The 27,903-nt window shown below is 36.2% G+C and overlaps 1 protein-coding gene across 7 annotated transcripts in view; it reads right to left on the bottom strand.

Moving 5' to 3' along the window:
• Nucleotides 1-11,644: 11,644 nt before the first annotated feature.
• GHR (growth hormone receptor) overlaps nt 11,645-27,903 on the bottom strand; it is a 300,485-nt gene continuing 284,226 nt past the window's right edge. For all 7 annotated transcript variants that reach the window (XM_025387793.1, XM_025387794.1, XM_025387795.1 and 4 more), the window contains 4 exons: nt 22,851-23,016; nt 20,709-20,799; nt 15,357-15,426; nt 11,645-15,029 (listed from right to left, as the gene is read on the bottom strand). In XM_025387793.1, the coding sequence (XP_025243578.1) occupies nt 14,058-15,029; nt 15,357-15,426; nt 20,709-20,799; nt 22,851-23,016 (1,299 nt within the window). In that variant the 3' untranslated portion in view covers nt 11,645-14,057. The remainder of the gene's footprint in view (nt 15,030-15,356; nt 15,427-20,708; nt 20,800-22,850; nt 23,017-27,903) is intronic.

Genomic DNA, 27,903 nt, shown 5'->3' with positions numbered 1-27,903 from the left:
AATAAATTCTGTGTAGCTAAAAGTCTTTGATTCTATTACCTTCTTGAGGTCTAGCCATCTCTCCGACTTTGAATTGTATTTAGGGCACTCTACTATAGCATTATCTGCTTCTGTTATTTGAAATTAAAAGTGACCTACTTAATATATTAGTTCTTTTGCTTGTTCCAGTGATGAATTGTATGCCTTTAGGAATTCAACACTAGAATATATAAATGAATTGACCAAAACAAATCATAAACATGGTGAAAAACTTTAATCTACTTCTCTCAGGTTGTGAGAGATGAAGTGAATAAATATTAAGCATCTAAAGATTTGAATGAGGCTCTTAGTAATCTTTAGTAGTTATATTTTTAACTTTGTACCTAAAAATAAATGATACCACCCACCTCCCCCCAACCCTTTTTTTGAGACAGGGTCTCACTCGTCACCTGGGCTGAAGTGCAGTGGTGTAATCTTAGCTCCCTGCAACCTCCGCTTCCCAGGCTCAAGTGATCCTTTCACATCAACCTCCTAGGTGCTCCACCATGCGTGGCTAATTTGTGTATTTTTAGTAGAGACCGAGTCTCACAATGTTGTGCAGGCTGGTCTCAACTCCTAGCCTCAAGTGATCCACCCACCTTGGCCTCCCAAAGTTCTGGGATTACAGGCATGAGCCACTTGCCTGGTCTGATGGACATTTTTTTTAAACATCCAAATACCATTTACATAATTTGATCATGTTTTAGTATGCAAAGTAAATCTCAATAAGTTCTAAAAATTTGGTGCTCTTATCAATTTTATTTGCTCATGATGTCATACATTTAGATGCCAATAATGAAAATTTAACTTAAAATATCTCCAGTTACTTGGAACTTTAAGAAAAACAGTATAAATAATTATTCAACCAAATAAGAATTCAAAAGTGAGATTATAGGTTATACATGCATTATTGAAAAGTAGAACACTCTATATAAAAACACTGCATATGGGACCACAACCCATAGGCAAGCAAAGACTCTTTATTTTATTTTTAAACAAAAATGATTGAAAATAAGTCAACCAAGCATTCAGCTCAGGAAACATTTAATTAAAGAAGCTTGAAAATGAGAAACAATATGAAGGGGAAGAGATAAATAGCAGCAAAGACAAATAATTTGATTAGCCAACAAAACAAAAAATTAGAATTTTTATTAAAGCCTAAAATGGAATTTCAAAATGAGCAGTAAAATAAACAAATGTCTCACAAGTTCAACCAAAAAAAAAAAAAAAAAAAAAAAAGAGAAAGAACAAAATGCCTATAGAATAAATGAGAAAATGTACATAACTGCAGCTACATTTGATAACACTTAACGATAAATTTGGAAATTTAGAAGGAAATAATGACTTTTAGAAAAGTATTCACAGTAACATTGACTCAAGAGGCAGTTGTAAATTTTACTCGTTCAACAAAGTACAAGAAATTGAAAACTTTGTTAGCAATCTGTCCCCATAAATGTATTAGGTCAAGGTCTATCACAACTTTAAGGAAGTCCTTTGTTATTTAAATTATTCCAGAGAATAAAGTCAAATTTCTCTATTTTTATTTAGAAGCATCATTTTAGTGGCAGACTAATTAAGATATAGTCTGTTCTGCTTAGAAAGGAATCTGATGAAGATATAAATTTTCTTTAGTTTGTTCTTCCAGTTTTAATCAGAAGAAAGACTAAACATCTCACACAATGTTATAATGCCTATATGCAGACTTATACTTTTAAATGATGCAAATTAAAAAAATTCAATTAACATAGGTTGGTAGTTCTTTTTGAAATTAATAATTCACTTAGAGATTACATATTTTTCTGTGCACATTCACATTTGATTATTGTTATTGATGGGATATTCACAATTTTTTCAGTTTCAGTCTGAATAAGTTGAATAGTTTAATGTAGAAAATGTAGAGTTTAAATGAAGAAAGAATACAAAGTTTGTAGTAAGGAGACATGAGGTCTAGTATCGGATATTCTAATTAGTGGAATGGCTCTAGGAAGTTAAGTTCTTTGTCTCGACCCTGAAATGGGTATAATAACTCTTTTTATTTTTATTTTTTTGAGACAGAGTCTCACTCTCTGGCCCAGCCTGGAGTGCAGTGGCACGATCTTGGCTCACTGCAACTTCCGCCTCCCAGGTTTAAGTGATTCTCCTGCCTCAGCCTCCCAAGTAGCTGGGACTACAGGTGCATGCCACCATGCCTGGTTAATATTTTGTATTTTTAGTAGAGAAGGAGTTTCACCATGTTAGCCTGGATGGTCTTGATCTCCTGAACTCATGATCTTCCTGCCTCAGCCTCCCAAAGTGCTGGGATTACAGGCATGAGCCACCGTGCCTGGCCAGTATAATAACCCTTTTACCTAATTTATATGTAAGTAGAAAATAAGCTTTATATGAACACACTTGGATAAAGTTAGTAAACAAATACAAGTTAATAGTCATGTGTAAGGTGTTATATTCATTTTGCCTTAATATTTATCATTTTAATAGTTTAATCAAAATAAAGACCACACCTTTTTAGGATTATAAAACTCAGTAGTAACATAAGATGAATTAAAATATTCAAGCTAGTAACTGAAAAAAATTCTTATTCTATGCTTCTTTTAATTACAATAAGAAATTAGAGTTATAAATATACAGGTAAAATATCATGAAAATATTCCTGTTTACTGTACTTTGGAAGTGCATCCCCACAACAATGAATTCTCTGGCATTGGTTACTGCTTCAGGTACTCAGAGATTCAAATTGTTCACACACTCTGTTAAACAGATCTGTCTAAGATGTTTCCATCATTCCATAGGCCAGATTAATTTTGCTATTCTTCTTGTCAGTGATTGCATCTAACTTCTCAAATATGTGCTCTTCAAAGATGAGATGACAAGTAGAGCAATTAATTCCTGTCATGTCCATCCAAACCATAAAAATCTAGATTATTTTTCATACCACATTTAGCTGAAAGTCACCAACTTTTCCTTTGATTTTATTTGTCACTATGTTGATTTTGTAAGAGTTATAATTTCTTCTGAAATGCTTCTTCAGACTAAATGGTGATGCAGAACACTTGGTAGGTGAATAACTTACTGTGTAAATTAAACTACACAAATTAACATTATTTTTAACTAAAGAATTTAACTTTTGAAAGTTAATCAGGAAAGAAATACATTTCATTATGTGCTCCAATCAGCAAAAGTTGAGCAGACATAAATAACAGAAACACATCTTGATCAATACTTTTTGGCTGTACCACCAAACAACAAAAATAACAACATCAACAACAACAAACAACAAAAACTGGCTGGATTTCATTTTCTATACTGGTGGTCCAGTATCAGCAGCCCAACCTTGGTGAGTGGCCACTCCTTTCCACATGTTGACCCTAGTAATCATTTGCTCTTCCAACATAAATCCCTTCTGTAAATATCCAAAGGGTCAATTCAGAATGTAATAAACTTAAAAGAAGCTGGGCATAGATGTCTGCTTAAAATCCAAAGGAAATAAGAAAAATAAAGGAAAAAAAAGAAAGTCTAGAATAAAAAAGAAACTTCTTCACTGAGGAAGAAGATTCTCATAGGTAATTTGGTTTAATGTCAACCCAACCTACTTTCTCTGAAAATGTTCTTTCCTATCACAGGGACTGGTCTCAGCATTCTTCTTTGTGTTATGTGACTCTCCCCTCTCTACAACAACACAGTTGATTGGATTAACATGGAAACTTCACCCAAACTGAGATAAATCAGTTCTCTTCCCTGAATATTTGAAATAGGTATTATTTGGGCATCATCAATTATTCTTTTAGAGAAACTGAAAATGAAAGTTGATATCAACTGGGAAGCAGTATAGAGGCTGCTTTCTTTCTTCCAACTGCACTGAAAAGAAAAAATCAAGTTCTCAGTGGAGAGGCACTGGGGATAGGGACGTGGGTGTCGGGGGTGTGGGGAGAGAGAGAGGGACAGAGAGAGGAGACTAAAACCAATAAAGCCAAACAATAGAGTGAAATTTCTTCCAGCATTTTGAAAACTTTCTAATCTCTCATTTCAATTCATCATGAGGTTCCTGATTCCTCTTTTTGAATTTTGTGAGACACTACCATAACTTTATAGATACATTCTCCTTTTTTTTAAGCCAATTTTTGGTTTCTGTTACTTTAAACCAAGAGTTTTATCTAAGACAAAGGACCAATGAAGTTAACTAAGAAAGAAGGAAGTAAAACACATATAGAGAGATCAAACAATAATTCATGTAGCCAAGAATCCAAAAAAACAGTCCCAGGACAAATATGTGTGTTAAGAGTCACATCTCCATGTTTTATATCACTTTGCATTATTCTTTAGCCTGAATGGGCTGAATGAGAACATAAGAGATGCAGATTTTGGAGGTCCAGAGATGTGGAATATGTCAAACTATCCCTTCCAAAGTGTAATACTTGCTATTGCACATTAAACTGTGAGCACTAAGAGACTTGATGGTATTTGGATTTTGGAGACAACATACATTACATTTTAATATGCTGCTCTAAAATATTTATTAGTAACCCATAAGACTGCTGGATTTAAGTGAGCCTAGAGTAAGAAAATATACTCTATCAAGTCTAGGATACAATACAAGTTGCTCCGTCCAATGGGAGCACAGACACACTATGTCCATTGGGAGTATGACCCAGCAAATTCAACAATACTTTACATTTCTGTGGTAATTTATGCTTCTATAAGGAGTTTCTGGATAGCCCCAGTAAGGGAATCACACTGTAGACCTCTGGAGTTTTGGAGCAAACCATGTTCCCTTCAGCAGATAACGAGTCTTTTAGAAATAGTTCTGGTTTGATATCGGACGCTGGCAGAATCTGAATGCCTAACCATGGGACAGCAAGTGACCATACAATCAAGTTGCCAATCATGATCTATATGTTAATTAGCTCATCATGTCATAAGGGTGGGAGTATGCAGCAACAATCCATCAACAAATGGAAATGCAACAAAGAGATTAGGTTCCAAGAAATATGGAATACAAAAGGAATCTGCATGAACAGATAGTGCTGACTCCTACAATAGCTTCTCTTTCCACATTGTTTCCTCTTCCTCAGTATGCATTCATGGCCTCATGGGCAGTTTCTTACAATCAACTGACTTAGAAGGGAAAAATTCAGTCTGGTACAAATGGTTTTTCCTGACATGCTGGCACCAGCTACATTTATAATCAAATCAGGGGCGTCCCAGAAAGACGAAGATGAAGAAAAATCTGTCCAATGGGCAGTAAGACGAGTAGTACATTTGGTGGCCCCCTTTTTTTCACTTCCTACCAAACTTTTCTCAAGTGCCCCAGACAGATTATTTCCTTCTTTGTACACAGCATATAGTGCTAATACTGACTTGTATATCACCACTATCTACTGGATTTGACCTTGCCTTATGTGTAATCTTGAAGGCAGAGCCTATGTTGTACCCACATTCTCTTCATCTAGAAGATCCTTGGTGCACAGTAGGTGCTTGGTAACTATTCTTCAGACCTCTTTATGGTATTAGCTCCTAGATGAATATGTGTGAACATGCTTGTCATTGGGATCAGGGAGGCATGACAGGAGGAATTATGGTTTAGTAACAAGGCTGACTTTGGAGACAGAGGGAAAATCCTGCTTCTGCCTCTTACTAGAACCCTTTATGCATCAAGAAACCTTCTGAAATTCAACTCAATGTCTATTTCTCAATGATGAAAGAGGATAACACTTACCTTGTACCATCTCGCCAATTATCTGGGGTTAGATTTGGGGGATGAGACAAACCCACCGTGTGGAAGTGGGATAAGATTTTTCTAAGGAAGTGAGATGATCACACTTTGATGGTTTGGAGAAGGAGGGGTTCTCAGAGAGAAAGGTGAGCCTGGGGATGGGAGGTGGGGAAGACAGGGATTTGGGGGATGTCTGTGAGAGGAATCCCTATTAAGGGTTGACTTTTTCATGATTGTTTACATGGTCCTGTGGGTAAAAATGATATTTCCCCAGTCGTATTTTAATTCTCTCTAGTTATTCACAGCCCGTCTGCACAGCCTTGTTTGGAGGTTTTTGGGTGAATAAAGAGAAGAGGGAGTATCGAGGAGATTGGCTGACCTGGATGCACTGCATCACTGGTTTAGAGAAGTCTGTGGTCTGGTTCTGCTCAGTGGTCAGCAGCACACTTGGAGCCAAGGGTAGAGCATGCAATGAAGTCTCCATGGCATTGTGGAAGACTCAGAAGCAGACATTTGGTAATCTCTGTTTATCCCAGATATGAATCTAGATAGTTGTCTCGAAGGCATGGAAAGATGATGCTTGTGTTGTATAAAAATGAGCAATACTGAATATGAACTGCCTGCCTGGAGTGCTCAGCAATCAGCTGCCTTTTGTTGTCATTATGCGCGTCCAATCTGGACACAATTATTATTCGAAAGTAGGATAGTACTAAATGTAGAGCACAAGCTCTAAAGCCAGGGTGCTTGTGTTCGCATTCCGGCTCTAACATTGATTAATTTTGTGATTTTGGTCAAGTTAATTAAATGATCTGTAACTCAGTTTCCACATCAGTAAACTGGGGAAAATAGGATTTACCTCATGCGATTGTTGTGAGGATAAATAAGTTCATGAATGTAAAGTGCTTAGAAGAGTGTCTGACATATGGTAAGTGCTTAATGTTAGCTAAAAATGCTACTTAGCCATTACAAAAAATGTCAGCATTAGATGAAATTTTAAGGTTGTGTAGACTCAGTGGTTTCCTGGAGCTGGTCTGTAGTTATGAGAACTGATTGTGCCATCTTTTCCCAACTTCGTGTGCAGTGATGAGATAATGACTTAAAATCGCCATATTTGTGTATTCACACCATTGAAATTGGCAAATATTACAAATCTAGAACCCCCAAATCCAGAACTGGTTGTTAGACATTTACTAGCTGGTTGTTTATCAGAGAAGAACTTTTTATCTTTGGCAGGTGATTCTTTGAATTCTACCGAAGGATTCAAAGAATTATTATTACCAAAGATTATTCAAAGATTAGTTATTATCTTTCAATAATTATTACAAAACAATTAACTTTCCATTTTCTTCAGACTGTGAATAGGATCCAAAGCTTTTCCCCCATCCAGTAATGTTATAGGTTGCATTGTTTTGGGAACTCTGGACTAGTCAACCTGGGTTTTCATCCTGACTTCATCACTCACTAGTTTATTAACTTTGGGAAAATCTCTTAGGTTTTATGAGCCTTTTTTCCCCCAATAAAATGTTAAGAATAATATCTGACAAGCCTACAACACAGATTTCCTAAGTTTAAAGAAAATACCTTTGAAAGTACTTTATAAAGTCCTTACATGCAAGTCCTTTATATGCAAATTATTTTTTTTATCATATGGTACCATTAAAGGAAAGGTAACAATAAAAATCTTCCTACTTTGAATTTTTGACTACAGTACCATTGTCAAAGCCAAAGTGAGTACAATTTCTTCACAAATTATTTTATTCTTATAGAAAATGCTGGTAACATCTCTTAATGCCCACAGAACAATTGTGTAGAGATTCTTTTCTAACAAGAGAGCAACAAAATTGATTTCTATATATTCCTACAAAGACTGCTTTCTGGGACTATTGTGAAAAAAATCTATTATATTCGAAGTTTTTGTTTGTTTGTTTGTTTGTTTTTTTTTTAACTTAGCACGCAGCATTACGTGTGAGTTAATTTTGTTCAGACAATAACAGATAAATATTATTCTGCAGTTTCACGGCAACATATGCCCCTCCTTACGATAAGTGATATAAGCATTTCTTGGTGTTATAAGCTCAGATTTCATAGAAAAATGGGTGTCTTAAATAAGAATCAGAATTTGTTAATATTGCTACATTCCATATGTCAGTCATTCTTTGGACTGAAAAAGGGAAAAAGTTAAAATCTGTTTCAGCAAACATAAAAATCACTGTCATAGAGAAGATAATGAATGCTCTAAGATGTCCAGACTTTCAGAAAAATGTCATATCTGAGTTGAGTTGAGAAGAATCTGTGTTTATTTTAATCATGCAGCTCCTTTGCATTTAATTTTTAGGAAGTTTTATTGAGAATAAAAATTTAATGACATCATATAAAAGATTTTGTTCAAATTCACATTCATCTGAAATTTAATATAACTTTATTTTGTGCCAGTTGTGTTACTCTCCTTACATAGTTTTTCCTAAGTGTTAATAATATAATACTGGGTATTCTTTCACTATTTCTTATTATTAATTAGGAAAAATGTGTTAAATTTAAATGGATTTGTTTAAACTGTAGAAGTTTTAAAATGTCAAAATGCACTATGACTCTCCCAGAGGGGAGTGTAGTATGAGATGTTTTCCAAATTTATTTGACCACAAAATTACCCATTCAAGGACATTTTGGAGATAGATATTCCCCAGTGTACATACTGGCAAATCTATTCTAGCCATTTGTTAGGTGACCTACCAAAGTAGTGTGATAAACACCATTAAACATGGTTCAGAAGAAATAATCACTGACTGGATGATGAGAATCAGAGGAGAGTTCATGAAGGAGGCATTTGAGCTGGGCCATGAAGGATGAAGGGAATCTTTGACAGGCAGGGTTGGTAAGTGGGAGCTTTTCAGTTGAAGGAGGAGGCATGACCAAGAACACAGAGACGGGAAAGCACAAACTTTGTTCAAGAAATGGCAAGTGTCTTTTGCTACATACCCAAGGGGATCTTCTTCGGCTCAACCAAAGATTTCCCAGATTCACCATACTTGGTTCCAGTCTACTCAGAGGGATGTAGGACAGAAGGGATACAGCATCAGGCTTTCTGCTTTAGAGTCACAGTTAGGATAACAGTGCACGAAGCAGTCTAAACACCTGTTTATATAGCTATCCAGCAGCTCTTTTCCTTGCTCTCCTCCTACAAGTGACAGCTCAGATTCAGGGAAGGTATTGGGCAGGTAAAGGAGTCTCCCAGGCTTGGAAGCTCTATGCCTCACTGGAGCCAGTTACTCTTGTTACAACTCCAGAAACATAGCTTCCAGTATTTCTATAGGGGAAATGCTTAATTACAAGAGTCACTATTCTCAAGTCCAAAGTGTAACTTATCTCCAGGTGTTTATAGTTTCTCCCTATCCAGAAGTCATTTATCAGTCAGGGATCATTTAAACCATGAGCAATGTTTCCTATGTAACATAGCTGACATCATATGCTCATTAGATTTCCACAGCAACAGAAATTGAATGTTAACCAAACGTCAAATTCTTATTCAGAAGCTGTGCCCTTTATGAGAGGTGATAACGTGCAAGCAGCCCTCGCTCGCTCTCGGCACCTCCTCCGTCTCTGCGTCCACTCTGGCTCTGCTTGAGCCGCTGCACTGTGGGAGCCCCACTCTGGGCTGGCCGAGGTCGGAGCCGTAGGTGTGGAGAGAGAGGCCTAGGTGGGAACCAGAGCTGCTCGGGGTGCTTGCGGGCCAGCACGAGTTATGGGTGGGTGCAGGCTGGGTGGCCCCACACTCAGAGTGGCCCACTGGCGCCACCAGCCCAGGCAGTGAGGGGCTTAGCGCTCAGCCAGCAGCTGCGGAGGGGACGCCCGGTCCCCCAGCACTGCCGGCAGGACTGCGCCTAGCTTGAATTCTCACCGGACCTCAGCCGCCTCCCCAGGGGGCAGGGCTGGGGACTTGCAGCCCGCCATGGCTGAGCACCCCGTGGTAGGCTGCCATGCGGCCCAAGCGGCTCAGATGGGCACTGGCCCCTGCTTTGCTGCCCCCTCCCCCAACCCCCCTCCCATCCACAGCCCAAGGGCTGAGTGTGGGCTGGTGGTGCGGGACTGACCGGTAGCTCCACCTGTGGCCACGGTGTGGGATCCACTAGGCAAAGCCAGCTGGGCTCCTGAGTCAGGTGGAAACTTGGAGAACTTTCATGTCTAGCTAGAGGATTGGAAATGCACCTATCAGCACTCTGTGTCTAGCTCAGGGTTTGTGGATGCACCAATCAGCACTCTGTATCTAGCTAATCTGGTGGGGACTTGGAGAACGTTCATGTCTAGCTAGAGGATTGTAAATGCACCAATCAGCACTCTGTCAAAACAGACCAATCAGCTCTCTGTAAAATAGCCAATCAGCAGAATGTGCTTGGGGTCAGAGAAGGGAATAAAAGCAGGCTGCAGCAGTGGCAGCCTGCTCACTTGGGTCCCCATCCATGCTTTGGAAGCTTTGTTCTTTCACTCTTCGCAATAAATCTTGCTGCTGCTCACTCTTTGGGTTGGCACCACCTTTATGAACTGTAACACTCACTGCGAAGATCTGCAGCTCAACTCCTGAAGCCAGAGAGACCATGAACCCACCAAAAGGAATAAACTCTGGACACATCTGAACATCTGAAGGAACAAACTCCGGACACACCATCTTTAAGAACTGTAACACCACAAGGGTCTGCAGCTTCATTCTTGAAGTCAGTGAGACCAAGAAGCCACCAATTCCAGACATATTTACATCTAGGTCTTAAATTCTAAACTGTCAAAGGAGACTGGGGCAAATTATGTGGGATCTTGGATTCCAAACTAAAAAGTTTATATTTAAGTAACTTCTGGTTTTTCTGGTCACTATTTCTTACCCACATAACAAGCACATAAAAAGACATATTTTGGTATAAAAATATGTAAATATGTAAATATTATAGCACTTGAATAAAGTGTTAGAAACTTTGAGAAATTGAAATGCTGAAACGTGTGTAGCCATTTTCAACACATCATTAATCTTCTGAAACAGAACTGTGTTATTTCAATCCATGGAAGTAGGCAGGCTTCCTTTTCCCTATACTCCTCATACCTTAAAGCATCCATATGAAGAATCCCTGAGGCTTCACTCCATAGTTCTTTCAGGTAATGACTGCTCACAGGGCAGAAGGCAGCAGATGAAGACTTTTTTTTTTTTTTTTTAATATAACCCTCGAGTATTATAGAAAGTTGTGGCACTTTGCATTCGACTTGCTGAAGTAATACCTCATTGTTTAGTAGATTTATCAATGTCATCACCAGATTCCTACATTTCAGAATCCAGTGCCTGCTCAGGAGCCTAGGGTTCAGTAGCCACCTCACCTGCAGCCTGCCTCCTGCTGTAGGAATCTATACTTCATGGCTCTCTCAAGCTCCTACACAACCTACCTAATCAGCTTTTCTCCCAAGCCTGACTTATTAGCTGATTCCTATGATAACAAGCAGCTAGTCCAATAAACTGAGTTAGGCCAATGGGTGAATGGCAGAGGAAGAGCTGCTTTCCTTCCTTCCAGACAACATGCTCAAGCTGGAAATATAAAGATAATGCTCACATGTCACTCTCCCTCACCCCACACCCATGTCATTTATTTTCTATGATGCATCAAATACACGGCTCTATGAACCTTTGCCCATGGGGAGTCACAGCCTAAGGGGAGGGCCAAGCCAGTAGGATATTTCTGAGTTGGGCTTTTGTCTCCTCAAAAAATAAGGGAAGGGGTTTATGTTTCCCTCTCTATATCCCAGCCCATAAAAATCTCCATACCCAGTACTGATGTATTTGATCCAGTGGTGCTAAGCTCTCCTTACAATGATAATTCACAGTATACAGAGTGGTTTAGATGATTTTTATGTTGGTGTTTGATAACAGAAGCACACTATCAGGAATCCAAGAAAATAAATTTATTAAACTTTGAAGGAAAAAATCCACAGAAATAAAGAGAGTTAAATATAAACTGCCAGACACAACTAGTCATACTAGTGAATAATGGCTTGTGTGGCCACCAAAGTACCAAAATGACATTCTGAGACGGATTGAGGTATTTAGCTATTTTTGGCTATAGAAATGTTGTCAGGCTGTTGTGAAATAGTAAGATAGTCTTCCAAACACACAGCTTTGAATTGAATTAGGTTCTACACTGATGATACTTTATATGAAACTAAATTATGTAGCTCTTGGAGAAAACCATAGCAGCAAAGTAGCAGAACATCTATTAAACATCTATTACAAATAACATGTTGAACTTTAAACACTCAATTCTAGCTTTTCATAGCCCTTCCTGCAAGAAAGGGAATTCAAAATTATCAGGCATTAAGCTTGCTTCCTAAAAAAGGTCTGCGATAAATGGGAAATACTATTTAAGTTAAAGCTAACTTCAAAGTTTTAAGCTTTTTTTAAAAATGAGAAGTATTCTTCACTGAGATGAGATTCTTCTTTTTCATAAACCTTTTCAGGAAATATCCCAATGCTCTTAAAAATGATGTTTAGGGCCGGGCGCGGTGGCTCACGCTTGTAATCCCAGCACTTTTGGAGGCCAAGTTGTGTGGATCATGAGGTCAGGAGATTGAGACCATCCTGGCCAACATGGTGAAACCCCATCTCTGCTAACATACAAAAAAATTAGCCTGGCGTGGTGGTGCGTGCCTGTAGTCCCAGCTACTCAGGAGGCTGAGGCAGGGGAATCGCTTGAACCTGGGGGAGGTGGAGATTGCAGTGAGCCAAGATCACGCCACTGTACTCTAGCCTGGCGACAGAGTGAGACTCCATCTCAACAACAACAACAACAACAACAAAAACTGATGTTTAGGATATTAAGGGATTGCAAAATAATTTATAAATTATTGAGGTCCCTTCTTTTTCTTCTGAATGCTTGCTTTGAGGCCAATCCAGAGAGGAAGTAAAAAATGATGAAACTTCTTCTTTTGCTATTTTAAATAAATCCTATAAAAGATTTAGTGAGAAAGAAAGTTTCTTTTAGAGGTTTAAATAATTTTCAGTTATCTGTGGGGACTGAAAACCTTGTTTCTTCTATGTTCTGTTCATTACCATGAAAAATGAGTATGTGTCTGGTTATAGGCTGTGAAACAAAAACCTATTTCTTGAACTCTTTGCTTGATTACCCAGTTAATTTCATTTGATTTGCTTCAACTTACAAAATGCTTCTTGTACCTTATTCCCTTCCTGGATAATTATGTAACAAAACCAAGTTGGGTGTGAACAGATTCTGCTGCAGAGGCTATAGATCTTCTCTCTCACCATCTGCACACACTAAAAAACTCACTCCATGTGCAACTGTAGCACTTAAGCATCTTGGTCAGTATGAACCAGCTACGATTTCTACTTCTCTTAGCATGTATTTTTTTGGCATGAACCAAGATTTGGTGAAGAAAGGTTTTCTTTTTTTGCTTTTACTGCTTTTGGTGCCCGGTAAGTTGATCTGTGCAAACACTTTAAAGTTTTCTAAATTAACAAATATTTGTTTAAAAATTTGCTAAAAAAATATTTGTTTAAAAAAAATTATGTTCCAATAATGCAGATTACTACAATCATTTTAGAATTGTTGAAGGAGTCTGGGGAGGTATAAAAGGGCTTTGTAAAAAACTAGCTTGTTTTTCTTTAGGTGCATTAGACAAAACATTAAACCAGCTTTAGACTGTAGTTGCTATACTCCTTAGAGGGGTCACACCAACTGCAGTACACAGTGTGTAGTGTAATATAAAATAGCCATGTTTGAAGTCTAAATTATTAAAAATATCTTTATCAATTTTATGTCAAAATAAATGTTTTACATATCCAAACTATTTTTGCCTTCTTGCTTACAGTTTGATTTTCTCACCTCTAGTTTTAATTTAATTTTTTAAATAAAAAAGTTTTTTTATTTAAGTAACAACAAAAAAGTAGCCTGTGCTATGGTTTGCATTCAATTTTCCTGAACTGCAAAAGCCACCTGATTTTTTCGCTTTTTCAAAAAGCGTGATTTACTACACATTAAAAACATAGCCATTCAATGCTTAGTATCAAAAATTAACACCCACAATAATAAGACAATCACTGCTACTAAACAGTCTGACACAATTCTTTAAAATATTTACATTGCACAATAGAAATATCTATCTGATTGAGCATTCTTCTTATTTTTTTAACATCATATTTCAGCATTTCGGGAAAAGGCATTTTAGAATCCATATCCCACCCTGTCACCCCTGCAAAAAAGGTTTAAACATTGTTTTGGTTTAAACATTATTGCCCCAGCCAATTCTTTGCCATTAAATACGTAGCTCTTGGGAAATCAAAGAAAGGCTAAGGCATGATTTTGTTCAGTTGGTCTGTGCTCACATAGCCACACGACGAGAGAAACTCTTTGCCAGGCAAGGGCAAGGCAGTTGCATTGAGTATGAGGCCCTGTGGGGACTGTACTATATGAATGGAGGTATAGTCTGGGACAGGCATCTCAGAACCTGGAATATGTTCTGTTGTCCCAGGCCTCCCAGCAGTAGTGGTAAGGCTTTCGGTGGTGATGTAAATGTCCTCTTGGTTAAAGCTTGGCTCTATGTGTGATTCAACCTTGATGTGAGGAGCCACAGGGATGCACTTTTTGGCATCTGCCTCACAGAAGTAGGCATTGTCCATAATGAAGTCTTCTTGGCAGAGTGAGACCATTTCCAGGTGCATGTCACACTGGAACATCCCTGCCTTATTCTTTTGGCCTGGGGAAAGGACCACACTCCCTGCTGGTGTAATGTCGCTCACCTGGGCATAAAAGTCGATGTTTGCCAGTGAACTTGGATTGCTTAGCTGAATATGGGCAGCTTGATGAGTTGACTCAGCTCCATCAGTAGGAAGTGGTTGTGGTTTGTTTTTCTCTGCTTGGATAACACTGGGCTGCTGAGTAGCAGGGCAAGCATCATGATAAGGTGACTTATTTTGATTCTTCTGGTCAAGGCATAAGAGATCTGCTTCCCCTTTTAACCTCTGTGGCTGAGCAACCTCTGAGGTACCCTCATGTATGTTATTGGCATTGAAATCAGTCTCCAGAATGTCAGGTTCATAACAGCTGGTACGTCCAGAGTCGCCATCCTTCACCCCTAGGTTACTATGTGATTTCTGATGGTCACTGCTTAGAAGTCTGTCTGTGTCTGATCCCTCATTCTTTTCATCTGGCTCATCAATATCTAGCTCAATAAATTCAACCCAAGAGTCATCACTGTGGAATTCGGGTTTATAGCTATCATGAATGGCTAAGATTGTGTTCACCTCCTCTAATTTTCCTTCCTAGAAAATAGAAAGAAAATGAAGATCTATGAAAAGAAACTCATAATAATTAAATGAATTAGCAAATGATGTTCAGAGATTAATTATGGCTACAATAAGAACAACAGTAACAAAACATATCACAAAACATAAATTAGTGCATAACTTTTTATACATATGACATTTTCTTATTTTTAAGAGAGAATATTTTAAAAAATTTTCTCTAGGAGACGAGATACAAGAAAATTGAATGTGATATATATAGCTTACAGAAAACTTTAAACATATGACAGGATTCTTCAGGTGTTAATTAGTACTGGCCACAATTTAGATAAAATTATTAATTACCTTGAGGAGATCTGGATCGATTCCTTTAATCTTTGGAACTGGAACTGGGGGCAGAATCAGCATTTTAATCCTTGAAAACATATAAAATTTTGGTTTTGACATCTTAAAAGCTACATATTCTCAATTATAGCAAAAGATAGAAATAAAATATTGGCAATACTATTACTTTTCCAAATATTCTGGTACTTTATATAATTGGAGTATGAGAAACAGAAGAAAATATTAGACAGCAAATGAGAAAGAAAAATTGTAGAAGGAAAAAAAAGAACAATTAAAAAACCCGAAAAACCTCATCTGAAGTCTATTAAAAGAAAATGTGTTTTTCCCACAATCCTTTTTTTCTTAATGCTTTTTTATTTTCAGCCAGATTTAGTATTTGAAAGTAAGACATTTAATTTCATCTGAAGCTGATTTCCATGTCAGCTATAAGGCAATTCCAGTGTACATCTCATCAGTAATTTGTACAGAAAAGAAAGAACGAAAAAAGGGTCAATACACATGGAGCCAAGATTACTCGCACCCTTGAAAAAGGGTAGACTTGGGTAGGTTAGCTATATAGTTCATCTTAATTATGAAATTATCTAAGATGATCTTATTAAACAGGGTTTTACTACAGGATTCATTTCAGATGGGACAGACTAAATTTGAACTATCTCTAACTAATCAGTATGGGTTTATATACACAATTCTAGGATGCATTTACATTTTCTGTTGCAAATCTTTAAATTATTTTTCGGTCATAAAAATGAATAAATCATGTATCTATTTTGTACAATTAATAGTGTCATTGGAGTTTATGGTGTTTTAAATTTTTTTTTAACTTTTTGAGACAGGATCTTAATTTATCACCCAGGTTGGAGTCCAGTAGTGTAATCATAATTCACTGCAGCCTCAAACTCCTGGGCCAAGCGATATTCCTGCCTCAGCCTCGTAAGTAGCTAAGACTACAGGGTAGGCTAATTTTTATTGTTTCATTTTTTGTAATGGAGTCTTGCTCTAGTCACTGCCCGAGCAGTCTGGAACTCCTGGCCTCAGGGCAATCCTCCCGCCCCATCCTCCCAAAGTGCTGGATTTATATGCTATAAGCCATTGTATCTGGCCTGGAATTTATTTTTTAAAATCAAATTATAGCACTGAAAAAAGGCTCAGATATTATTCCAAACAATTCATTTAACTTTTAAAAAAACTCCTGACTATTCAGAGATGACACTGTCATGAAGAGGTGGTAACCTGATTTTTGGATATCAGTTGCTATTCCACTCAGTGTGAATGGTCAGTCTAGTCCATTCCATAAGGAATACATTCTCTCAATATTTCTACTTGCCATTTTACCTAATCCAAGCAATGAGGGAAATTCCATTTTATAAATTGCATTAAGTAGCCTCTACTACTCAGTGGGGCAAATGTTAAAGCAAATTCTTACTAATGAATTACAGATATAGAAATAAGCAATACAAATTATTAATAATAACTACTCTCATTTTTTAGTGTTTCTGATAAATCAGACGCTGTGGGATATATTTTGCACTAAACTGTGGGTCACTAAATTAAGGTCTGTGGGCCAAATCTGGCCTGTCATCTGTTTGTGTAGATAAAATTTTATGAGAACACAAGCATTTTCATTCATTTCCATATTGTCTATGGCCACTTTCATGCCACAGTGGCAGAGTTGAGTAGTTGTGACAGACACTGTATGGCTTGAAAAGCATAAAAATGTACTCTGACTCCATGAAATCAGTTTGTGACCCCTGCACTAAACATTTCACTTAATCCTTATGACTCCCAGGGAGGCAGATGATATACATGTGCAAAAACTTGGAAAACTAAGGAACATGTTCAAATCATGCACTGATAGTTGGCACAGTTGGGGCTCAAACCCAGAGAACCTGACTCCAAACCAAAACCCAGGTTCTTTGTGTCATGCTGTTGTTTTGCTGTTTTTTTTTTCTTGATTCTGCATCTCTAAATCGATATTTCAAATTCTCAAAAACATAAAAAGATGGAACATAACTCTAATTACAGGAAGCAAAGGTTTCCAAATGGCTGATGTTTGACTTTGTGACGTGTGCTTCTCCTTTTTGAATAGGATGATGCATTCAGGCATGTGCTAGTGGTTTTCTAGGGGTTGTAGTGACCTTATGTCACAGTGGCAGACCATAAATCTAAGGGGCCCAAGCAGGTCATGCAGATGAATAAAGCAAGCCAGTTGCAAAGTCATTAGGAGGAATGAGGATGGTGGCACATTAAAGAATGTGTGCCAGTCCCAAATAGGACAGCTGGTTGTCTGCTGCAGCATATGCTGCCTTGTTCAGTTTCACCACATCTTTCATTTTTTAAAAGATAATCTCCAAATCTGGATTTTTGTGTGAAAATTCTGTATTTTACAAACACTTTGTAGGAAAATCTTCACTCTAAAATCAAAACTAATTAAAATAAAATAAAATGTGAATCTGTAGGCTGAATGTGGCTATTGGTTTGGAAGTTCTATTTTAGGCTGATTCAGTTATTTCTTTCCTCAATTGGTAACAGCTCAAAGGCTGGGTGGGTTGTGTGGTAGGAACCAGTATAGCCTGACTTGAAACTAAGTTTGTGATTTTGTATCACATACAAATAAAATTATAAATTTTGCTAGAGTTGACTCAATTAACTGGATTAAAGCAGGGTGAAGTGGGTTGGATAACGAATTGTGGACTCACAAAATTTCAAAGGCGTGTAGGACTTGAAGCCACTTTACAGCCCTACAGTTCTAGGAAAAATCTCATTCTTTGTAGTATCAATTTAATTGTTGGAACTACATGTTCTGTCCATACTTGCTGACAAATATTTGCTACTATTTCCCACTTTCAGTAGAACATGCAAATTTAGACAATGATAAGGGTTTTTATTGGGCAAATGAAAAAAAAGTTAATTCTTTCCTACAGAAAATTCAATTTAGTGCAGGAAAATTGGGAGAACAATAAAGATTTCAAATCAATTGTAGAATCTGGTGATTTTGACTAAACATTATAGTTAAGAATTTCATTATTTATAAAAAGCACTCTATTAGAAGTAATATGTTTTCTTGGAAATCCTACTTTTTGAGAGGATAATTTTTTCTTCCTAATATTGTTAGCCAATATAACTAAACAACATAACAAATTGACTTGGCCTTCACAATGGCTAGAAATTCACAACTAATACTAAGAGCTAATTACTTTATATACCTCGTGAGTTTATCTATTGAAGTTATGTATAAATTTCCCCACCAGATATATAGATTAATAAACTGAAATTAATCAACAGAATAATTTGGTTCTTTTTTTGTTGGCATTACTTAAATACACAAATTAAAAATCTAAAAATATATTTATTTATTTTCCTGAAACAACAGAAAATTGTATTGTGATTTATGATAGCTGCTTTTTTGGAAAATAGAAATGTTGCCAGAAAGTTAGGTGCAAAATGGAATTCTGCAGAATGAATTTTACTTTCCCATTGGTTTATATTATAAAATTGGACATAAAACTCTATTGAAAATAACCCTTTCTACATTCAGTTAGACTTTTAGCATGCTTGACACTTGAGAACTCTAGTGTCCCAATAATTCTTCTTCCTAAGAAAATTCTATTTTGAAGTTTACAAATGTTATACTACCTTACAAAACAAATTAAAATACTTTAAAATATATTAACATAGATCTCATTTTGATTTATAGATGCATTTTGGCTTCAGCTGGAGAACCTACTTTCAATTCTAGGTAAGGGGACCAACTGCCTTGGTTACCTGGAACTGAGGGATTTCCTGGCACACAGGACTTGCATTGCTAAAAACCAGGAGAGCTCTAGGCAACCTGGGAGTGTTAGTCACCTTAGTTCTAGGAGAAGAAGCAAGGTTAACCATTGGGACTTTGAAAATACCTTAAACGGGGCCAGGCGCGGTGGCTCACGCCTGTAATCCCAGCACTTTGGAAGGCTGAGGCGGGCGGATAACCTGAGGTCAGGAGTTCGAGACCAGTCTGACCAACATGGCGAAACTGTATCTAAAAATACAAAATTAGCTGGGCGTGGTGGCACATCCCTGTAATCCCAGCTACTCGGGAGGCTGAGGCAGGAGAATCGCTTGAACCTGGGAGGTGGAGGTTGCAGTGAGCTGAGATTGGGCTACTGCACTCTCCAGACTCCAGCCTGGGTGACAGAGCAAGACTCCATCTCAAAAAAACAAAACAAAGCAAAACAAAACAAAGAAAACAACCAAACAAAACAACCTTAAATGTAGGACACTGGCAATCAGTACCAATCATTTTTCCCATATTTTGTTCAAAAAAATTTCCTGTAGTGTGTACTGAGTTTCTATCAGGAAGAAAAACAGAATAATATAAATAACATATATCATAGCTCAAGGAAAATTTAAAGATTATATAACCCATACCCTCATATTAACCATAAGAATATGGAGGCCTGGAGAGATTCTGGGACTCAAACAAGGTCAAACAGCAATGACAAAAATGATAACTGGAACTCAAGGCTTTTGATTCCAAGAGAAAGTGGAATGAAATCTCTTTACACTTATAAAGACTTTTAGCTGTGTTTATAAATGCAGGTGAAACACAAAATCATAAATATCCAAATAATTTAAATTAAACCTGAATTTACTTGAACTCATCATCATATGAAGTCTAAAAAATGTTTTATTAGACTTAACTATCTACCTGGGTAGTTTGCCACTTAAAATTTTGCCTGTGTATTGAGATCAGGAGTTCAAGACTAGCCTGGCCAACATGGCAAAACCCTGTCTCTACCAAAAACACACAAAAATTAGCCGGGCATAGTGGTGGGTGCCTGTAATCCCAGCTACTCGGGAGGCTGAGGCAGGAGAATCACTTGAACCTGGGGGGCAGCGGCTGCAGTGAGCCAAGATCGGGCCATTGCACTCCAGCCTGGGCAACAGAGTGAGACTCCATCTCAAGGAAAAAAAAAATGTCTGTATATAAGGACTGTATCAGACTCAGCCAAAGGCTCAGTGATACTTTGAAGTTCTGGAATGAATGGGTAAACTTGTTGAGGACTTGAGGGGAAGAGCTAGCTCTTGGATAAAGAGGTACACATCACAAGGTATGCATAGTCACCAGCCTAAGCCTCTTAATGTCCTGTGCAAGTCTCCAGATAGAATCTAAACCTCTAAGTTGTCTATGATAAATACAACAAATTGAGTTTTATATAAATGGTAAATATATAACTGGAGATAAAAGTTTACTAGGTTAACTAAAATTTCCACTCATAATTTGACAAATAAAATATCAAATAACAAATAGAAACACATATGGAAATCTAAACAACAGGCAAAAAATACCAAAGAATACTACTTCACACCTACCTTTGCTGTTTAGAAAATAAGAATACAAATAGCATCACTGTTAGCCCAAATATTCCAAAGATAATAATTAAGAGCCATGGAAAGTAGAAATCTGAAACACACAATAATATTTCGCTCTCAGAATTACAAATAGTTGAAGCACAGTTTACATTTCCCTTTCCTTTTTCACAAAAAATTCAGTTTGTATTCATCTAATAAAGTCACTGATTTCTCTTGATAACCACTGAAACAGAATGCAATGACTTAGTTTTTTTCTGTTTTATGAACATCTCTGTCCACTTTTCAAATCTCCTCACATTAAAAAAACTTCAAAATAAAGAAACAGCATATAGTTCAAAATCAGTGTGTTTTATGAAAACAAACAATCTGCTTTAAGCATATTATGTGTCAAGGGAGTATCATAAAGGTTTCAGCTCTAGGAAAAAAGTGTTGCTTATTAACACACTACCTAAATAATGCCCACTTGGTTTCTTTTCTACTTTTTTTTAAGTGTGGTGATTATCATAGCCTCCAGATTGAAGATTTATCAAAAACATGAAGGCAGAGTTTTTATTGATAAATCATGACAGAAACTTCTTAGACACAAAGAACATATATTTTACAGCTATAAATATACATATTTATATCAATAAATTAAATTATTGAAATATAATAAATATATATCATGTATATTATATACATAAAATTGACAGAAAGATCACTATTGAGCTCCCATCTTCAGGTTTTAGTATACTTTGTATGAGACTTGGGGGAACCTGTTTGTAAAACTTCTATTTCATTCCTTAAGATTAAGTACCTGCCAGCTACTTTGCAGTTGGTTCCCAGTATTCTTACCACAGAGACAGAGGCTAACCACTTTTTCATAGAAATGACAGATGAAATTTATCTTAACATTGCCATTGAAAATGTAGGCCTTTATGCTGAAATAGTCTTTTCTTATTTAATAAGTTATTAAAATCCCCTAGGGAGATAATATAAGCATTTTAAAGAATTGGTGGGGGAGAAAAAATCATTTTTTGTCTTGTAGTGTCTATAATTTCATATCAGTGACATATTCAGGAAAATAACATAAAGTTAGAGTTTCTTTTTTTGTTAGTAACAGAGGAAAAGACATTTTAAAAAATATATGTTAAGTGAATTAAATGCCACTACACTAAGCTTAAGGGTGTACAGCTATCATACTTTTAAGACCAGAATTGCATTATATCAAATAGTTTGGAAACAAGAAGTCAGTTAACTAGAGTTTAGAGAAAATGGTGCTACAGAAATTTTCATCCTAGTGCTATTTAGTATCATGAGATTCTACCTGTATAGTAAATGCAGAAATATAAATTTATTTTCTATGTAGCTTGTGGTTATCTCGTTAACAAACATATAGCCCTGTAAACTTCTGTTTTCAGTGAAGATAGAATAGAGCCAATTCCCATTTGAGAATCATAATACTCTATACTTTCTGCTCATTATTAATCAGTTTTCTTTATTTCTGTATCTAAAAGTTTTAATTCTTTTATTCTAAATTCATAGGTCCCATTTTAAAAAACTTTAATCATTGTTGTGATTCTCCTACATAGGGTTTTCAAGTGTTCCATGTCTCCTTTGAGTATGACTGCCACCCTACTTATTAGCCTTTCCTCTAGGAAAAAGCCATACCTCCACTTTCTAAAACCCTATGCAGCCGCTGTTGACTACCTATGCCGACTCAATATTAGGTTTCCTCTTAGATGCCACGCATCTATCCATCCATATAGAAACATACTTTCTTCCCTAATCATCAGAACAGCTTTTTTTTTCCTGATTATAAATTCAAAACAAACTTACTACAGAAAATTTTAGGAACATAAACATATATAAAGAAAAGAATCATCTGAATTGTACCATCTAGAGATTGCCACCGAATTCCTGTCTCTAAACTTCCACCTGTCCCCCGGACATTTCCTGAATGAAATATTTGGAAACTAAATCTTCCTTCTGCTTTTGCAATGAACAATATCTGTTACAGATATTGAGCTCAAGGTCTCTCACCGTGATATCTGATGCTAATATATTTTGATCTGGACAACACACTAACAGTGCAGGGTTGAATCAACTGTTATATTGACAAAAGCCAGGTTAGCTGCTATTTTAATCTTTTATTTCTTTTACCTTCTTCACATGTAAATTGGTTCATCTGAGGAAGTGTTACATAGAGCACCTCACTGAACTCGCCATAATTTCCAGAGTTTCGTCGTTTGGATCTCACACGCACTTCATATTCCTTATCCACTTTCAATGAGTACACTGGAACTGATGTTGACAATATAGGATCCATCTTTCAAGACAAAATATAAATGCATATTGGCTAAAGAATCAACAACTCAATGCAACAAACACTACAGGTATTCCCCCATTTGCATTCAGAATGGATTTTTATAAAGTAGGTAATATTTTAAAATGCATCGTGAGCATTTGCTATTTAAAGGAAGATTAAGGCAAATAATTATGTAAATAATCATTTTTTAAATGGATAATAGTTCACAAATTTAGTTTGGTATAAACCCAAATATATGATAGACTCACTTAAAGAAATGCAGCTACAGCTGTGCATTAGTCTTCCAGATAGTTAATAAGATTAAAGCATATTAGAATTACTCTGAATGGCAGAACTGTATGTCTACATATCCGGGATATTACACTTTTGTATGAAGGGAGACATAAGAACAGAAAACCAAACATATTTCCACACCAAAATAAATTGTAGCCATAGCAAGTTGTATATCAGTGTTTGATGGAAATTCTGGGTAGTCATTCACATAATAACAGAATTGGAAAAGGTCCTAGAAAAATCATAATTGCCTTTATTGAACTTCCAAATACTTTTATTAAAAGGAACTACATATCTAATACGCTTGTTCTGGAAGGCTTAAAGCCACCACAAAACAGTTTGCTATTTAAAATTTGCAAAGAAAAGTCACAGGAGTTCTTTGGTAAGAAATATCTAGGTCTCACAACCCTTAAGGTTAGGATATTCCTTTACGTTCTCAGGGAAGGGTAGAGTGAGATTGTTAGACTTTTAACACATATTGCTATCAAAGAGATACTCAACTAGTGATGCTATTTTCCTCCAAGTCAAATACTCAAAGCAGGTATTCAATGTGCTTTTCATATATATATATTTTTTTGGTAGAACATCTTGTTGCTGTTTATAGAAAACTTTAAACACTCGGTTTTTCAACAGGATGGATTTTCACATAAATAAAATTCTCATAATTTGTTTTATTAAGTCAGCAGCTGGGCCTTCAGCTTCTAAAACAAGTTTTTCTTTTACCTCAATTAGTTTCTACTCACAAAGTATCTTTTTTCTGCCTCATGTGTATATGACAGGGTTTGTTTGTATTTTTTATAGGAACTTCTGAATATATGGGATATTTGCATGCCTAACATGCTTTCTTTAAGGCAGGACACTGAATACTGAACTTTATTATTTTTTCTTAGGCTTTTTTTTTTTTTTTTTTTTTTTAGCCTGTGTTTTCATCCTCAAAGCCCTTATTTCTCTGTTACTGTCACCAATACAATTTCTTTAAATATTTCACTAATAGAATCAAAAAAGGGCCCTCAGTGATTCAAGTTGTGGTCCTCTCTTCATATTCTCTCAACCCTCCACACCAGCCACACCAAACTCAGATTTTGAGTGGCTCCTACTTACGTGGCTCCTATCATACCTAACCCTGTCATCTGCTTGTGCAGGGAACTGTTTCTCATCCAAGTCTAAGTGCAAGTATTGAGGACAGCTGATATTCTAAGTCTTTGCTGGTACTTTTCCCCACTCTGCTCTGCCAGATAATATACTTCTTCTATTATTAATTATATTTCATTGTGCAAATTTAGTTATACAAGCTTTCTATGTTACATTGTAAATTCCCCAAGATAACTCATTATTTTTCATTTCCAAAGCCCAGTACAACATCAGGTATACAGTGGGTGCTCAAGATATGGCGCAGATATCATGAATAATTCCATGCTATCCATTAAGTCTTTAAAAAACTGTAAGTTATTGGTTTACTAGATAAATAGCTGTAAACAACTACACGGTCATGCAAAATGTATTTACTAAAAAGGGTGGCTGGGTACAGTGGCTCATGCCTATAATCCCAGCACTTTGGTAGGCTGAGGTTGGCGAATCACCTGAGGTCAGGAGTTCGAGACCAGTCTGGCCAACATGGTGAAACCCTGTGTCTACTAAAAATACAAAAATTAGTTGTATTAGCTGGGTATGGTGGCTTGTGCCTGGAATCCCAGCTACTCAGGAATCTGAGGCATGAGAATCACTTGAACTCTGGAGGTGGAGGTTGCAGTGAGCCGAGATTGGGCCACTGTACTCTAACCTGGGGACAAAGCAAAATCCTGTCAAAAAAAAAAAAAAAAAAGCACACTGCACACTGCTAAGCAAATTCATATTGCCAAATGGTAACATGAATTCCTGATGCAAGCAACACACACTAGGTTTTCCCCCTTTACTTATAAACCTGTTTTCTGCTTATGATGCCTGTGCTCCATAACCAATTATATTGTTTGTTTCTTCAAGAGATAAATAAATTATTATTGATAAGCCCCTGGTCTTTGTCCAAGACCTTTGCAAATTACCAAACTTATAAAATATCGTGAATAAAAGTTATAAAGAAAAAGTTAACTGATCCCTTTGGTCTACCTAATGAGATTTAGCAGAGGTGCCACAAAAAGTGCAGCAAAGCCATGTTGGGATACAGCCCTGAACAGTTGATTAACAAAGTTACATGCTCACAAGTACCTGGTGCAGGGTGGGAGTTTCAAAGTGGTGGCTCAGTGAGATGTAACTATATGCCATGGGCTTTTAGGGATGCCATGATGGTAATTGAATCGATGAATGCTATCATACTGATTAATATCTTTGTTTTTTTCTAGGTTGTTTAACTTTTTTGTTTCAGGACTCCTTTACACTCTTAAACATTTGAGAATCCTAAAGATTTTGGTTTAGTTGGGTTATACCTATCACTATTTACCGTATTAGAAATTGAAATGGAAAAATTTTTAAATCCTAATTTTTAAAATGAAAATAATAAATTGATTTTGTTAAAATAATACATTTTCATAAAAATTATTGTGCTTTCCCAAACAATAAAAAATAGAGTGAGAAGAGTGACATTGTTTTACATTTTTGCAAATTTATTTAATGTCAGACTTGAAGATGACTGTATTTTTATAACTGCTTCTGAATTAAATCTATTAGAATGTGCTATTTTGGTTGATGTAAATGAATAAAACCTGGCCTCACACAGATAAATAATGAGGAAAAGGAGGAATATTTTAATAAACTTTTCACATAATTGTGAACATTTCTGTTTAACAACAGACTAAACTCAAATGATAGTTTCTTAAAAGTTAGTGGAAATATAAAACCTGAAACTCTACCAATGAACTTTTTGTACTTTGTTATATTAAAATTAACCATTCCTCACCAACAGACTTATCTTACAAGAACTGCTAAAGGGGGTTCTTTAGCTGAAAGAAAAGGTGGCTAATTATAACATAAAAACATATGAAAGTATAAAACTCACTGGTAAAAGTAAGCACACAGTCCAATTTAGAGTAGTCTAATATTTTCATGGTAGTATGTAAATCACTTTTATTTTAGAATAAATGTTAAAAGATAAAATTATTAAAAATAACACTAGGTATAATAATTTGTTAAGAAATATGCCATATAAAAAGATGTAAGTGTGACATTGAAAATTTAAAATATGTGTGTGTGTGGGAGGGTATGTGGAATAAAAGTGTAGAGTTTTTTTATGTAAGAAAGTTAAATTGTTATCAGATTAAAACAGCCTGTTATAGCCACACGCACACACAGAAACCTAGGAATACATTTAACAAAGGAGTTGAAATATCTTTATAAGTAGAACTATAAAACACTGATGAAAGAAAATGACAGCTAACGCAAATGGAAAAACATTTCATGCTTATGGATTAGAAGAATCAATATCATTAATATGACTATACTGCCCAAGCCAATCTACACATTCAATGCGATACCTATCAAATTATCAATGCAATTTTTCACAGAATTAGAAAAAACAATTGTAAAATTCATATGGAAGCAAAAAACAGCTCAAACAGTCAAAGCAATCCTAACTAAAAAGAATAAACCCAGAGGCATCACATTACCTGACTTCAAATTATACTATAAGGCTACAGGAACCAAAACAGTATGGTACTGGTTAAAAAAGAAGACACATAGATCAATGGAACAGAATAGAGAACCCCAAAATAAAGCGTCATACCTACAACCAACTAATATTTGACAAAGTTGACAAAAACAAGAAATTAGGAAAACACTGTTTAATAAATGGTGCTGGGTAACTGGCTAGTTATATGCAGAAGATTGAAACTGGACCCCTTCCTTTCAACACGTACAAAAATCAGCTCAAGATGGATTAAAGGTTTAAATACAAAACCCCAAACTATAAAAACCCTAGAAGAAAACCTAGGAAATACCATTCCAGACATAGGCCATAGCAAAGACTTCATGACAAAGGTGCCAAAACAATTGCAACAAAAACAAAAATTGACAAATGGGATCTGATTAAACTAAAGAGCTTCTGCACAGCAAAAGAAACAACTGAAAAAACAATCTATAGAATGGCTGAAAATATTTGCAAACTATACATCTGACAAAGGTCTAATATCCAGAATCTATAAAGAACTTAAATAAATCAACAAACCAAAAAAAAAGTCTCATTAAAAAGTGGACAAAAGCCATAAACAAACACTTTTCAAAAGAACACAAATATGGGCCAACAAGTGTATGAAAAAAATGCTCAACATTACTAATAATTAGAGAGAGGCATATCAAAACCATAATGAGATACTACATCACAGCAGTCAGAATGGCTATTCTCAAAAAGTCAAAAAATAACAGATGTTGGTGAGGTTGCAGAGAAAGGGAACACTTATACCCTGCTGGTAATAATGTAAATTAGTTCAGCCATTGTGGCAAGCAGTTTAGCAACCTCTCAAACAACTTAAAACAGAACTGTCATTTGACCCAGCAATCCTATTATTGGGTATAAACTCGAAGGAATATAAACCATTCTACCCTAAAGACACATGCATGTGTATGTTCATCATAGCACTATTCACAATAGCAAAGACGTGGAATAAAGAAAATGGTAGACTGGATAAA

Source organism: Theropithecus gelada, chromosome 6, assembly GCF_003255815.1.
Source record: "Theropithecus gelada isolate Dixy chromosome 6, Tgel_1.0, whole genome shotgun sequence".
NCBI lineage: Eukaryota > Metazoa > Chordata > Mammalia > Primates > Cercopithecidae > Theropithecus > Theropithecus gelada.
This window is presented reverse-complemented; position numbering and strand designations above follow the sequence as displayed.